This window comes from Marmota marmota, unplaced genomic scaffold (genome assembly GCF_001458135.2).
Source record: "Marmota marmota marmota unplaced genomic scaffold, marMar, whole genome shotgun sequence".
Taxonomy (NCBI): domain Eukaryota; kingdom Metazoa; phylum Chordata; class Mammalia; order Rodentia; family Sciuridae; genus Marmota; species Marmota marmota.
In genome coordinates this window covers 15,112,398-15,127,964 of record NW_026000174.1, presented here as the reverse complement: position 1 = coordinate 15,127,964, position 15,567 = coordinate 15,112,398, and the positions used below count along the sequence as shown (strand labels likewise).

The 15,567-nt window shown below is 36.3% G+C and overlaps 1 protein-coding gene across 7 annotated transcripts in view; it reads right to left on the bottom strand.

Annotated features, from left to right (window-relative positions):
* Window positions 1–15,567, bottom strand: part of Fchsd2 (FCH and double SH3 domains 2) — a 245,351-nt gene that overhangs the window by 24,364 nt on the left and 205,420 nt on the right. For all 7 annotated transcript variants that reach the window (XM_048788107.1, XM_048788106.1, XM_015477460.1 and 4 more), the window contains one exon: window positions 568–729. In XM_048788107.1, coding sequence (XP_048644064.1) covers window positions 568–729 — 162 coding nt within the window. The remainder of the gene's footprint in view (window positions 1–567; window positions 730–15,567) is intronic.

Here is a 15,567-nt window from a genome sequence, read left to right as displayed (position 1 = left end):
GCTTGTGCCCCAGCCTTGACTGTCAAACCTCACCTGCAGTCTCCCTCTGAGACTGCAGGTGAGGTTTGACAATTAAGTATGAGAGCCTGTGGGAGCTGGAGTTACCTTTACACTGAGCCTCCACACTGCTGAAAATTTGTTTATTTTAATTTTGAGACAGGTATGGTTATGTTGTGCAGGCAAGGTGTGAACTCCTGGACTTGAGCGATTCTCTTGTCTCAGCCTCCTGTGTCACTGAGACTACAGCTGTTTGCCACACGCCTCACTCACACTTCTTTAAGATTTTACAACTCTGAATGTTTTTCATTTTCACTAAAGATGACCTCTGAGAACTTCAGAAAGACTAGGTTAAGTTTTCTATTCTACTACTTCTAGCTAAGAAGTACATTTACTTCATGAATAGAATAAATAATGAGATTTGTAGATAAGCATTGATAACCCCATTAATGACAATGTATTCTTTTTCTGCACATTAAACAAACTGCTTTTATCTTCTCTCTTCTTTTTCCTGTACTTCTTTTTCATCCTTTAGTGAAAGCCCATCATATCCAAGAAAAGAAACCATACCGAGTGTAGTGTGCCATTGCTGGTGGCTGCAGGAGTGCGTGCCCACCGCTCATTTTCCAGTTCTTCCATTACTTGGTTCATGGCACTCTTTAGCCATGTGTCCACAGAAACGCCAATCTGCTTTAGCAGGTCTAGCCGGGCTTCAGCTTTCAACTTAATTATCTAAGGAAACCAAGAAAATGATCAGAAATCAAGGCATTTTTTCCCTTTCATTATTAAATTATTTCCCATTTATTTATTTAGGACAATCTTGATATTCACAAGCAATTCTTCTTGGGTATAAAAGGTAATTTATCACTTGCAGAGAGGAGGAGTAAGGAAAAGAACATAAACACAAGAGCAGTCCCCCTAAACATGGCAATAGCATACTTCTTCCTTCTAGCATACTTCTTCCTTCTTTTCTTCCTTCTATCTATTGGGGGTGGGGGTATGTGCTGGAGATTGAAGCCAAGGCCTTGTGCTAGATAAGCATGTGCTCTACTACTGAGCTACACCTCCAGCCCTTGACTGATTGTATCTTCACAAGAGCATAGTACTGATGACACATCAAATATAACTTATGAGGGGCTGAGGTTGTGGTCAGCTGTAGAGCGCTCGCCTAGCACATGCAAGGCCCTGGGTTTGATCCTCAGCACCACATAAAAATAAATAAACAAAGGTGTAAAAAATTAAAAAAATATATAACTTATGAATAGGAAAAAGAAGTGTGCCATAAAGCCTGCTTTTTTTTTTTTTTTTTCCTGTTAACAAGGCTACCCCTCAGAACATCCTGAAATCCAGTATTTTCAGCCTTATAATCCAACTCCTGGTCATTTTCTTTTCCTCTATAATCCATCTTCTATAGGCTGTGCATGGTCTCATCATGTCACTTCCCTTCTAAAAACTTCTACAACTCTGGAGTGCCTACTGAATATAGAATTAACTAAATTTTAACATGGAACAAGCCATCTTTCAAATTCAACTGATTTCCTCCACTACTTTCTACACACCCTGTGCTCCCACACTACTATGTGCTGTTCCTCTAATATATCATTGTGCTCTCATGCCTCTGTTTATGACGGTCCCTCTGAGTATAAGGTCTTTTTATTGCCTTTTGATGTCTGGTGAGTTCCTACCTTTCAAGAATCAGTTCAAATATTATCCTTTCTCTGAAGATCTTCAAGACCACCCCGCCTCCTTACTCCACATCCCTTTCTCTGCTCCCAAGGCAGGTTATACAGACCCACTCAAAATGTGGTAGCATACACATTACTTTATACTCATCTGTGCAACTGCTGACCTTTTAAATATAACTAGGCTCCTTTATGACTGGAGCACTGACATTCAGTGCTATTCTTCTGATAAGTGTTTGATAATTTTTTTTGAATGAGTATCCTATATAAAGTAACTTCTATTGCTCTTCTAAGAAAAGATTTTACTTTGAAGAGATATACTACTTCAGTTGATATTAATCTTAAGACGCATTCAGTGCCACTGAGTTAAAAACTATTGTTTCCTTTCAATAACCACTTTTTAATAATAAATGATCTCTTTTAAATAATTCTAATATTTTTCAGCACAAGCTTAAATAACTTCTCTATTTAAATATTTATTTTTTAATTTTTTGGTGGACACAACATCTTTGTTTTATTTTTATGTGGTGCTGAGGATCGAACCCAGCATCCCGTGCATGCCAGGTGAGAGCGCTACCGCTTGAGCCACATCGCCAGCCCCAATAACTTCCCTTTTGACTTGGCTGTCTTTGGTGATTGTTTGTTGATTAATAGTCTTTTTGCTTTTAAGTTATGATGCAGCTGTCAGAAATAGTAGGGACTGGAAAAAAGTTCCTCTTCTACAAATTCAAGAAAGGGAATGACTGCCTCGTCTTTAGTCCTTATTACAAAAAAACTTACTAAACAAGTGACTATAAAACCAATTTTAAATCTGTCTGAAACAGTGACTGCTCTGCTACAACAGGCATGCCTCTGAAAGTCATCCTCCAGTGACAGCTCCATGCTTCTCTGATTGACAATCATCTCCAGCCTCATCCAGTATTCATGCCTTTACTTCTGCTTCGGGTAGTCTGCCATCTCCAAAAACCATGGCTGGGAGCAGGGGGTGAGGTGTGCAGCTCAGTGTAGAACACTTGCTTAAAATCAAGTTCTGGGTTCCATCTCCAGCAGCAAAAACACTGCTCCCTCTAATCCAACCAAACAACTGACCAAACAAACAAACAAACCCCAAACAAAACCTCCACCCATGCTAGGAGTGAGTCAACCCCTAAAACATCCCCAGTCTGCCAATCCCTAAAATTCATGCTTTCCTAAATCCTACATATCAGCTCTTGCTTTGTTTAGAGAGAATGTTTTGTAAAGATCATTCTGTTCAATAAATGTAATTCATCACACATCAATAGACTTAAAGATAAGAATCATATGATCATCTCAATAGATGCAGAAAAAGCATTCAACAAAATACAGCACCCTTTCATGTTCAACACACTAGAAAAACTAGGTATAACAAGAACATATCTCAACATTCTAAAAGCTATCTATGCTAAGCCCCAGGCCAACATCATTCTAAATGAAGACAAATTGAAAACATTCCCTCTAAAAATGGGAACAAGACAGGGATGCCCTCTTTCACCACTTCTATTTAAAATAGTTCTTGAAACACTGGCCAGAGCAATTAGACAGACGAAAGAAATTAAAGGGATATGGATAGGAAAAGAAGAACTCAAATTAGCACTATTTGCCAACGATATGATTCTATACCGAGAAGACCCAAAAAATTCCACCAGAAAACTTCTAGAACTAATGTTTGAATTCAGCAAAGTATGAGGACATAAAATCAACACTCATAAATCAAAGGCATTTCTGTATATCAGTGATAAATCCTCTGAAAGAAAAACTACCCCTTTACAATAGCCTGAAAAAACCCCACCACCACCACCACCAACAAAAAACCTTGGGAATCAACTTAACTAAAGAGGTGAAAGACCTCTACAATGAAAACTACAGAACACTAATGAAATAAATTAAAGAAGACCTTAGAAGATGGAAAGATCTCCCTTGTTCTTGGATAGGCAGAATTAATATTGTCAAAATGACCATACTACCAAAAGTACTATACAGATTTAATGCAATTCCAATCAAAATCCCAATGACATTCCTCATAGAAATAGAGAAAGCAGTCACGAAATTCATCTAGAAAAATAAGAGACCCAGAATAGCTAAAACAATCCTTAGCCAAGAAGAGTAAAGCAGGTGGCATCACTATACCAGACTTTAAACCATACTACAGAGCAATAGTAACAAAAACAGCATGGTATTGTTACCAAAATAGACTGGTAGATCAACGGTACAGCATAGAGGACACAGAAACTAACCCATATAATCACAGTTATTTTATATTAGACAAAGGTGCCAAAAACATATATTGGAGAAAAGATAGCCTCTTCAACAAATGGTGCTGGAAAAACTGGAAATCCAGATGCAACAAAATGAAATTAAACCCCTATCTTTCACCATGCACAAAACTCAACTCAAAGTGGATCAAGGACCAGGAATTAAACCAGAGATCCTGCACCTAAAAGAAGAAAAAGTAGGCCCAAATCTCCATCATGTTGGATTAGGCCCTATAAGACTCAATAGCACAAGAATTAAAAGAATCAATAAATGGTATTGATTCAAACTAAAAAGCTTCTTTTCAGCAAAAGAAACATCAGTGAGGGGAATAGAGAGCCTAAAGAATGGGAGCAAATTTTTACCACATGCTCATCAGAGCACTAATTTCTAGGTTATATAAAGAACTCAAAAACCCTAACACCAAAAAAACCAAATAACCCAATCAGTAAATGGGCCAAGGAACTGAACACATGATATACAATCAATGAACAAATATATGTAAAAATGTTCAACATCTCCAGCAATTAGAGAAATGAAAATCAAAACTAACTCTTCAGATTTTATCTCACTCTAGTCAGAATGGCAGCAATTAAGAATATAAACAACAATAAGTGTTGGAGAGGATGTGGGGAAAAAGGCACACCCATACATTGCTGGTGGGACTGCAAATTGGTGCAGCCATCTGGAAAGCAGTATGGAGATTCCTTGGAAAACTGAGAATGGAACCACCATTTGACCCAGCTCAAATCTATACCTCCTCAGTCTATACCCAAAGGACTTACAAACAGCATACTACAGGGACACAGCCACATCAATGTTTATAGCAGCACAATTCACAATAGCTAAACTGTGGAGCCAACCTAGATGTCCTTCAGTAGATGAATGGATAAAGAAACTGTATGTGTGTGTGTGTGTGTGTGTGTATAAACATACACACACACATACACACACCACACACACACACACACACAATGGAATATTACTCAGCATTAAAAGAGAATAAAATCATGGTATTTGCAGGTAAATGGATGGAGTTGGAAAATATAATGCTAAGTGAAGTAAGCCAATCCCCCAAAACCAAATGCCAAATGTTTTCTCATATAAGAATGCTGATTCATAATGGGGATGAGGAGGGGAACATGGGAGAAATAGATAAACTCTAGATAAGGCAAAGGGAAGGTATGGGAAGGGAGGGGGCATGGGGGTAAGAAAGGAAATGGAATGAAATGGACATCATTACTCTAACTACATATATGAAGACATGAATGGCATGACTCTACATTGTGTAAAACCAGAGATATGAAAAATTGTGCTATATATATGTAATATGAATTGAAATGCATTCTGCTGTCATATATAACAACTTAGAATAAATTAAAAAACAAAAAAGATCATTCTGTTATTTAGCAAGTAATAAATTCAGAAGATGGAAAGATCTCCCTTGTTCTTGGATAGGCAGAATTGTTTCACATATTAGAATGGTGGTCTCTTTCTTTTAACTTTGAAGTTTCCAATGAGAGAATTCTTTTTTTAAAAAATTTATGTATGTATGTATGTATGTGGTAGTGAGGATCAAACCCAGTGACTCATACATGCTAGGCAAGTGCTCTACCACTGAGCCACAACCCCAGCCCCCAATGAGAGAATTCTGATGACCCTCTCTTGGTGGCTTTCTGTGCGACTCTCACAGATTCCACTCATAATACAATTTTAGTCAACCTCTTCTTGGGAAGTTGGTGTCAAAAACAACCTGATCTCTGATTTGTTCAAGTGGGGTTTTATGGCTGAATTAATGTTGCTATCTTAAGAGATTTTAAAGCATATAATTCTTAATGGAGGCAAAATTCACCATCTTAACCATTTTAAAGTTCAAAATTGAATGGTTTGGGGTATAATATAGATTGTTATATAAAGTAATTAGAGTTTTGGCTTAAAGGCACATCACTTGGTAAATATTCTTGAAAAATTAGCTTTTTTGATCGCTCATCAAAAAATAAATTTAGTATGTAATTAAAAGACAGAAAAAAAAGAATCTTTACCTTTCTTTTGTCTTCCTTCCCTCCCTTTTTTGGTAATAGCTTTATGGACATATAATTCATATACCATAAATTCACTCATTTAAAAGACTATAATTCAATGGTTTATAGTACATTCATAGTGCACGCAATCATTTCCGTCAATTTTAGAACATTTTAATCATCCCTGAAAACAGCTCAGTATGATTGAGCTATTATTGCTCATTCCCTGCTGCCCTGAGCAGCCACTAGTCTGCTTTCTGCCTGTATAGATTTGCCTCTTCTGGATATTTAATATAAATTAAATCATAAAATATGTGGATTTTTTGTGATTAGCTTCTTTCACTTAGCATGTTTTAAATTCTTTTTTTTTTAGTTATACATGGACACAGTATCTTTATTTTGTTTATTTTTATGTGGTGCTGAGGATCGAACCCAGGGTCTCACATGTGCGAGGCGAGTGCTCTACCACTGAGCCACAACCCCAACCCCTCACTTAGCATGTTTTTAAGATTAATCTCTGTTGTAACATGTATCAGTACTTCCATCTTTTTAATGGCCAAATAATATTCTGTATTTGTCAACTAACGGACACTTGGGTTGTTTCTATTTTTCGACTATTATAATGTAGTTATAACATTCATATACAACTTTTTCTGTGTGCATGTTTTCATTTCTCTAGGGTGTATAGATAGGAGTACATTGCTGGGTCATAAAGCAACAACTCACTTGCAGAATCACTGTTGATCCCACCAGCAGCATATGGTTTCTCCATATCATGGCAAACAACTGTTAATGTCTGCCTTTTTGATTCTAGTCATTCTAGTAGGTGTGAAACTCATGGCTTTGTTTGCATTTCCTTGATGACTAATGGTGTTAAGCATCTTTTCAAGTGCTTATTAGCCATCTGTACATCATTGGAGAATTACCTATTCAGAGTCTTTGCCCATTTTAAAATTGGGCTGATTGTCTTGTTATTTTTGTCTTTTTATGATGCGTTTTCATGTATCTGCGAAACAAGTCCCTTATCAAGTACATGATTTGCAACATTTTTTCCCATTCTGAGTTGTTGTTCACCTTTTTGACTGCATCCTTTATTTTTATTTTTCTGGATTGAACCCAGGAGTACTTAACCACTGAGCCACACCCATAGCTCTTTTTTTTTTTTTTTTTAAAGACAGGGTCTCACTAAGTTGCTGAGGGCCTCCATGAGATGCTGGGATTACAGGCGTGTTGCTACTACACTTGGCTTGATTGCATCCTTTAAAGTATGAAAGTTTTAAATTCTGACGAAGTTCAATTTATGTAGTTTTCCCCCCACATTTTTTGCTTGGGCTTTTGGTGTCAAATATAAGAAACTAATCCAAGGTCATGAAGACTTACTCCATGGTTTCTTTTCAGAGTTTCATAATTTTACCTGTTACATTTAGATTACTTTGGAATTAATTTTTGATCTGATGTTAATTGTTAAAATAATTAATTTGTAGGCCATGAGACTAAGGTGGCTCCAGTGTCCTGGATTCCTATGTAAATAAATAGGAACCCAACTCAGTGTAAAGGGTAAAATGAAAAAAGCTTCACCAGTCAAAAACTGCGAACTACCTTCTAACAGGAAAGGATCTAAATAAGGCTACTGCTCCACATTAACCAATCAAATATTTTCTTTGTTTTGCTTTCTGGTTCATCCTACAAATCCTCCAAGCACATGCTTAATCCCAGTGGCTTGGGAGGCGAGACAGGAGGATCACGGTTCAAAGCTAACCTCAACAGCGAGGCTCTAAGTAACTCAGTGAGACTCTTTCTCTAAATAAAAATACAAAAAAGGGCTGGGGATATGGCTCAGTGGTTGAGTGTCCCTGAGTTAAACCCTCAGTATCCCATCCCCCAAATCATCAGTGTACCTATATGAGAGAAGATCATAAGACACCATTTCAGGAGGGGTCCTATCACATGCCAGTAAGAATGAATGCTGCATAGAGAGGCCAAGAAGAATCTGGACAGGCCTTGCTTGGTTTCCCCACTCAGTCTATTAGCACTAGATCATACTCCTTTGTCCAATAAATTTCTACGTGGTTGTCCATACTTCAATCATGTCTATGCAATGAAGTCTCCATAAAATGAGAAGGTTTGGAGAGCTTATGGACAGTTGCATGCATGGAGGCTTGCAGGAAGGTGAACGAAAGCTCATTTTATTTAAAGACAGGGTCTCACTGAGTTGATTAGCACCTTGCTTTTGCTCAGTCTCCCCAGCCATTGGGATTACAGGCGTGTGCCACCACACCCAGCTCCAACTGCTTATATTTTAACAATTGCTTATAAACAGAATTTTCCAGTGTTTTCAAATCAATTTTGATGATATGCAAACTGATTAAAAGCTTTGGAATATTCCTTTCTGTAAATTTGATGGTATTCCAGATAATACTTAACCAAATCGTTTTTAGAACCTTTAAAGCCTTTAAAATAATGTTTTAAAAAATCTAAATCTTTTTGGATATATAATCTTATGGTTTTAAACAGTGCCTTGTAGGAGGGAATCAGTAATGGTAGGTAGTAGTATTTGCCACTTTATATTTGCTATCTTAAAAAACTATTCCAAACACCTTTTATTATATATACTAGGAATTATATGATCATATTTTTTTCATTTAATTCATAGATTAATTCTGAGGTGGGTACATTAAACTCCATTTAACAGATGAGAAAAATGATTTAACTGCAATCATACTGATTTTGGTAAATTTTTTTACCAATGGTTCCTAATGAATCATGCCTTCTTGTCCAAGTGGTCCCCTCCCATACTGATTCTGGGCTTGTCCTTGTGATTTGGTTTGGCCAAATCCATTTGCTAGAAGCAGAAGCTCACTGATAAGGGCCATTCAACTTTGTTAAGGAGGCCAATTTTACCTATGTGAGGATGAAAGAACACACAGGAAAGACCCAGCCCTCCAGGCAACTCTATGGCTGAATGCAGTGCTTAAGTATTATCAGGAAAAACCAGTAAAAGAAATGCAGTTAACATCCAGCATAGTAAAAGGCAATAAAACACTGCTGCTTTTGCTGTAAAGTTAGGGATGGTTTTTTTAAAGGCAACAACAAATTTCAGTATGATCTCAGTTAAATCATCTTTCTCAACTGTGAGATGGAGTTAAATGTGTCCACCCCCAGAATTGTTCTATGGATTAAATAAAAAATATTTATGGTTATTTTTATGTGGTGCTAAGGACTGAACCCAGTGCCTCACACATGTGAGGCCAGCTGAGCTACAGTCACAGCCCTGTATGTGAATCTTTATAAACTTAGTGAGACTGATTAACAATCCAGTATATGATGCAGCTGAATGGTACATGCGTATTTTAAAAGACATACTTTCTACTCTTGTGCAGCAGAATAGTCTGTGAATGCCATTTAGGTAAAGTCGTATAGTAGCGCTGGGTGAAGTCTTTCCATAGTCTTACTGATTTTCCATCTCCTTGTTCTATTATTTGCTGAAAAGGGGTTATTAACTTTCCTAACTACAATTGTATATTAGTCTTTTTCTTCTTTTAGTTCTGTCAGGGTTTGATTCATGCATTTTGTAGCTGTATTGTTAGTTACACAAATATCCAAGATTATTGTATCTTGATGAACTGACCCTTTCATCATGATGAATCATCTTTTTCTTGGCCTGAAATCCATTTTGTCTGACATTAATATACTCATTACTGGTTTCTAATGATCAGTGTTTGTTTGCCTGCAGTAAGCAACAGCTAAAATTTCTGCTTAGTTTTTTCTTTCTTTCCTTTTTTTTTTTTTTTGCCTTTCAGCCAGTTATTTCCTGGCAAGCTCCTTAGAGTATGTTTCACATAAGGACTCACGTTTTGGCCAAGGATTGGATGGTAATTTACATGCAAATTTTAGGGCTGCCTGATGTCCATCCTCAAGTCATTAAGAACAAGGATCTCTGCTTGTGCTCTAGTGTGCTGCCCTTCACAGTTTAAGAGCTGCTTAATGCAAATGTCACCAGTACAGGCCCATTCTTTGAAATGGCGATTCCTCTTTGGTTTTAACATGCTTTGGGTCATTTTCCAGCTCTGTCAAATGATTTTTGTTTTAATGTTTTTATCCCAGATTAATAACTGTTATACAAAACAGTGAGCCTTTTATAAGCTAATCCCTCTACTATAGTTTAAATCTAAAATGCTCCCTAAAGGCCCATGTGTTATAGGTTTAGTTCCCAGCCTGGTATGTTTGGGAGGTGGTGGAAACTTGTAGGACCCAGTGGGAGGTCTTCCAGTCACAGGGGTTATGCCTTTGAAGGGGATAATGGGACCCTACCCCTTTTTCTTGCTGTCTTGTTTGTGGCTTGGTTATGAGGTAAGCAGCTTTGCTCCATCATGTGTTCCCCATCATGACGTGTTTCCTCACCACAGGTCCAAAGGCAGTGGGATGGGACAAATGAACTAAAACCTCAAAACTAGGAGCAGAAATAAAGCTTTTCTCTTTACCTTTATCTGGGCCCCCACCCCACCCCACTGGTGCTAGGAATCAAACCCTGGGCCTCAGAAATGCTAAGTGAGTGATCTGTCATTGAATTTCAATGCCAGCCCCCAACCTTTTCTCTTTACAAGGTGATTATCTCTGGTATTTGTTACAGTAACAGAAAGCTGTCTAATATACTCCCATTACAAAAAGCAAAAACTGGGGGCTGTGGCTGTGGCTTAATGGTAGAGCACTCACCTAGCCTGGGGGTGAGGCACTGGGTTAGATCCTCAGGACCACATATAAATAAGTAAAACAAAGGTATTGTGTCCAACTACAACTAAAAAATAAATATTAAAAAAGATAAATGAATAAAGGTATTGTGTCCATTGACAACTAAAAAATACTTTTAAAAAGGCAGAAACTGCTATCGAGATATATTCTACATTCAAAAAGAGTTGCAAAGAAATCTAAAAATTTTGTTCAGTTGTAGTTTTGATACTGCTTAATATGTATAAAAGGATAAAGCAGTTCCATAAAAAGAAAGAAAGGGGCTGTAGCTGTAGCTCAGTGGAAGACACCTGCTTCACATGTGCGAGGCACTGGGTTTGATCCTCAGCACCACACAAAAATAAATAAATAAAGATATTTTTTAAAAAGGAGAGGAAAAAAAGAACCAAGATTTTCAATGTAAAAGCGGAAAAAAAAAAAAATCAAAGAAATTTAATAAAATCCCTCTAACTTTAAATTTTAATTGGATATATCAAAATTAACTCATGATCATAAAACAATAATAAATGCATAGCACTAAATCTAAGAAAGAGGGGCTGGGATTGTGGCTCAGCAGTAGAGTGCTTACTTAACATGGGCGGGACCCGGGTTCAATCCTCAGCACCACATAAAAATAAAGGCATTGTGTTGTGTCCATCTACATCTAAGAAATAAATATTAAAAAAAAATAAATCTAAGAAAGAACAAAAAAATAAATGATTCTCACAGTAAATAAGCCCAGACCTTCATAGCCCAGACATTAGTGTCTAAATTTCATTCTCTATTAAAAGAAATCTGAGGGCTGGGATTATGGCTTAGTAGTGGAGTGCTTGCCTAGCACGTTCGAGGCGCTGGGTTGGATCCTCAGCACCACATAGAAATGAATGAATGAGATGGAGGTGTTGTGTCCAATTACAACTAAAGAAAAGAAAATGAAAAATAAATAAATAAAAGAAAGAAAGGAAACAAACAAACAAATAAATCTGATCTCCTTGGAGCTAATTCTAAGTCTGGGCAGGGAAAATATAAGTAAGGTGAGCCTATGAAAGCTTGCTGTGCTTAAAAGAAAGTATTCAAACTATTGGGGGTAACATCAAAGGGACACAGAAGACAGTCTGAATGGACTCCAACTTTAGATAATACGGGGCCAAATTTAGATAATATGGGATTTAGAAAATGACAACTGAATTAATCTTACAAAAAATGAACAAAAATTCATAAGCTGTAAATACATACGGTAAGACTCCATGAAGAGACACAAGAATAACTACCAGGAAAAGAACACTTATAGCTGGGCGTGGTGGTACATACCAATAATCTCAGTCACTGGGGAGGCTGAGACAGGAGGATGGTAAATTCATAGCCAGCCTCAGTAACAGCAAGGTGTTAAGCAACTGGTGAGGCCCTGTCTATAAATAAAATACAAAATAGGACTGGGGATATGGCTCAGTGGTCAAGTGCCCCTGAGTTCAACCCCCCGTACCAAACCAAACCAACCAAGCAACCAACCAAATAAACAAACAAAAATACCTATAATAGGGGCTGGGGCTGTAGCTCAGTGGCAGAGTGCTTGCCTAGCATGTATGAGGCACTGGATTTGATCCTTAGCACCACATAAAAATAAATAAATAAAATAAAAATAATTTTAAAAAAAAGAACACCTACAATTGAAATAAGAACTAAAAATTCTTAGAGCTGGAACAAGGCTCAGAGATGTAGCAGTTCTGTCTAGACTGAATAAAGGCACCTTGTTTGATACTGGCATTGGTTTAGGACTAAACTAGCTCTATTGGAAAGGTGACTCAAGATCAGCCTAAATATAGCCTCCAAACAAGCCTCAAAGGGCAACTCTGATCTGCTGATAACTGGTCAAGCAGTCAAAACAAATTCAATAGTTAGCAGGAGAAAAGAGAATCCCGACACTTAATAACCAAGCATTCACAATTTCTAGCATTCTGTAAAAAATTCTGGGCATTTGAAAAGCAGAAAAATATAAGAGCTATAGCCAAGAAAAAAATCCTTTAAAATTTAAGAAAGGAATAATACAAATCTTACACAAACTCCTTTAGAAAATAGGAGTTGTGAAAATTTACTAATTGATTTTATAAGAGCAGCACATTTTTTGGGGGGGGGGGAAACAAAAATAAAGACCTATTATAGGCCAGTATTTGTCATGAATATAGATACAAAAATTCATTTTTTTTTTTGGTAGTGGGGATTGAACCCAGGGGCACTCAAACACTGAGCCACATCCCCAGCCCATTTCTGTATTTTTTAATTTAGAGACAGGGTCTCACTGAGTTGCTTAGGGCCTTGCCAAGTGGTTGAGGCTGGCTTTGAACTTGTGATCCTCCAGCTTCAGACTCCTGAGCCACCAGGATTATAGGCATGCACCACTGCGCTTGGCCAGATACAAAAATTTTTAGCAAATATTTGTCAACTGGATACATAAGTAGATAAAATGGATAATACATCATGATCAAAGGGATTTATTTTAGAAATTTAAGGCAGGTTTAACATAAGAAAATGAGTTGATATAATTGGCTGTTCAAAGAGAATAAAAGAGAAAATGAAATTAATCTCTTAAGTAGATATAAAAAAAAAAGATTTGGCAAAATTCAACTTTTGTATTCATGCCAAAAGGAAGAAAAAAAAATATACCCAAAACCAAAACCAAAACCTTCTCCTTAATTTGATTAAGGACACTCAGCAAAAAAATCTAGAACTAATATTACATCTAATGATGAAATTCTAGATGCTTCTCCTATCATCAGGAAAAAGGCAAAGATGTTGGCACTTACCATTTCTATTCAATATCCTACTAGAAGGTCAACCCAGTATATCAAGGCAAGAAAAATAAAAGGCAAATATGTTGAATATGAAAAAACAAAACTATTATTGGTAGATAACACAATCACGAAGAGAGATTACCCTAAGCAATCTACTAAAAAGAACTAATAAGTAAATTAGGCAAGGTCAAAGAATACCAGGTCAGGTCAGTAAATATAAAGTATCAATTTTATTATGACATACTAACAACCACCAATTATGTAAAAATTTAAAAGAACAATTTATAACAGCATCAAAACCATAGACTTGGGGATTAAATCTGACAAAACATGCCTGAAACCTTTACATTAGAAACTATAAAATATTATGAAAGAAAATAAAGACTTCTTAAATAAATGGAGATTTCTTCATTAATTGAAATCCTCAATATTATTGAGGGGTCAATTTTCATCAAATTGATTTATACATTCAGTACAATTCCAATCAAAATCCCAGCCATCTTTTTTTTTTTTTTTTTGTAGAAACTGATAAGCTGATGAAAATGAGAATAGTCCAAACAATTTGAGGACTTATAGTAACGGATCCCAGGACTTATTATTCTAAAGTCATTAAGACTGGACACTGGCATAAGGATAGACATATAGATCAATGGAACTGAACACAATCAAAGGAAGATTCACACATACATAGTCAGTTGTATTCAGTAGAGTTGCAAAGGTAATGAGGAAAACTGCTGGGAAAACTGCATCTCTATGTTGAAAAGAAAAACCATGACTGTTAACTCAAACTGGACCTCAACAACTGAAATAATTCTTAGGATCATAGCCCAAACAGAACACTAAAACTACAATACTTTTTAGAAAACATAAGAGAATATATCACAACTTTAGTGTGGGCCAAAAATGTCTTAAGATTTAACCATAAGATAATACTGATAAATCAGATCTCACCAAAATTAAAAATTTACAATCTAGAAAATGAAAAGCAAGCCAAAATCTGACGAAAACATTCACAATACATATATTTAAAAAATGATTAGTACATAGAATTAAGACTGACCCAAATTTTAAAAATGGGTAAAATACTAAAAAGGATATATGTTTGGCCAAAAAAATTATAAGACTCAGCATCCTAGCAATCAAATGCAAATCAGAACCACAATGAAATATATCGTATATCCACTCAAATGGCCAAATATAAAAAAACCAATGATACTAAATGCTGGTGAAGGAACTGGAACTCCCATATCTTGGGAGTGTAATATGAAAATCCAGAATAAGTAAAGTTAATCCATACGATAGAAAACTCTTCCGTTGTTACCTGGTCACAAGAAAACTTTCTGAGATGACAGAAATATTTTATATTTTGATTGTGGTGGTGATTTAGGCTATATATTTGTCAAAGTTCATTTAATTATACATTTAATATGGTTATATTTTACTGTATATATAGTATATTTTGATAAAGTTGATTTTAAATAACCCATCAGGTCAGAACAATACTCAAGAGAGAAAATACCTATTCACCCCACCAGAGATAATGAATACTTCGACAAACACAATGGGGTAAAAAAGAACCTTTGCAGTAGAAAGACCCAGTAGCACTACCTTAATTAAGTGACCACTCGTATCATTAACTGCAGACAATTTGATTCTATATGATTCCTGATGTTATGGAAAACATGGCATCACCACTGAAGCATTCCAGCCTAAAATCTAACCTGCCTCTAACTAGGCTGGTAGACCTAACTTCCACCTTACAGAACAAAAATAATGTGTCAGTCTAATAAACATATAAAGCCAATATTGCAAAACATAATATAGATGTTAAATATAGATGTCAGTAAGTCCATGTTTATTCTTCTCTTTTCTGTATGCTTGAAAAATTTTGCAACAAAAATTTAAAAAAATGATCAGTTGCCTGGTGTGGTGGCACACGCCTATAATCCCAGCATCTTGGGAGGCTGATCTCTAAAAAAATACAAAATAGGGCTGGGGATGTGGCCTATTTTAGTGGGCATTAGTGGTCAAATGCCCCGAGTTCAATTCCCCATACCAAAAAAAAAAAAAAAAAGAAAGAAA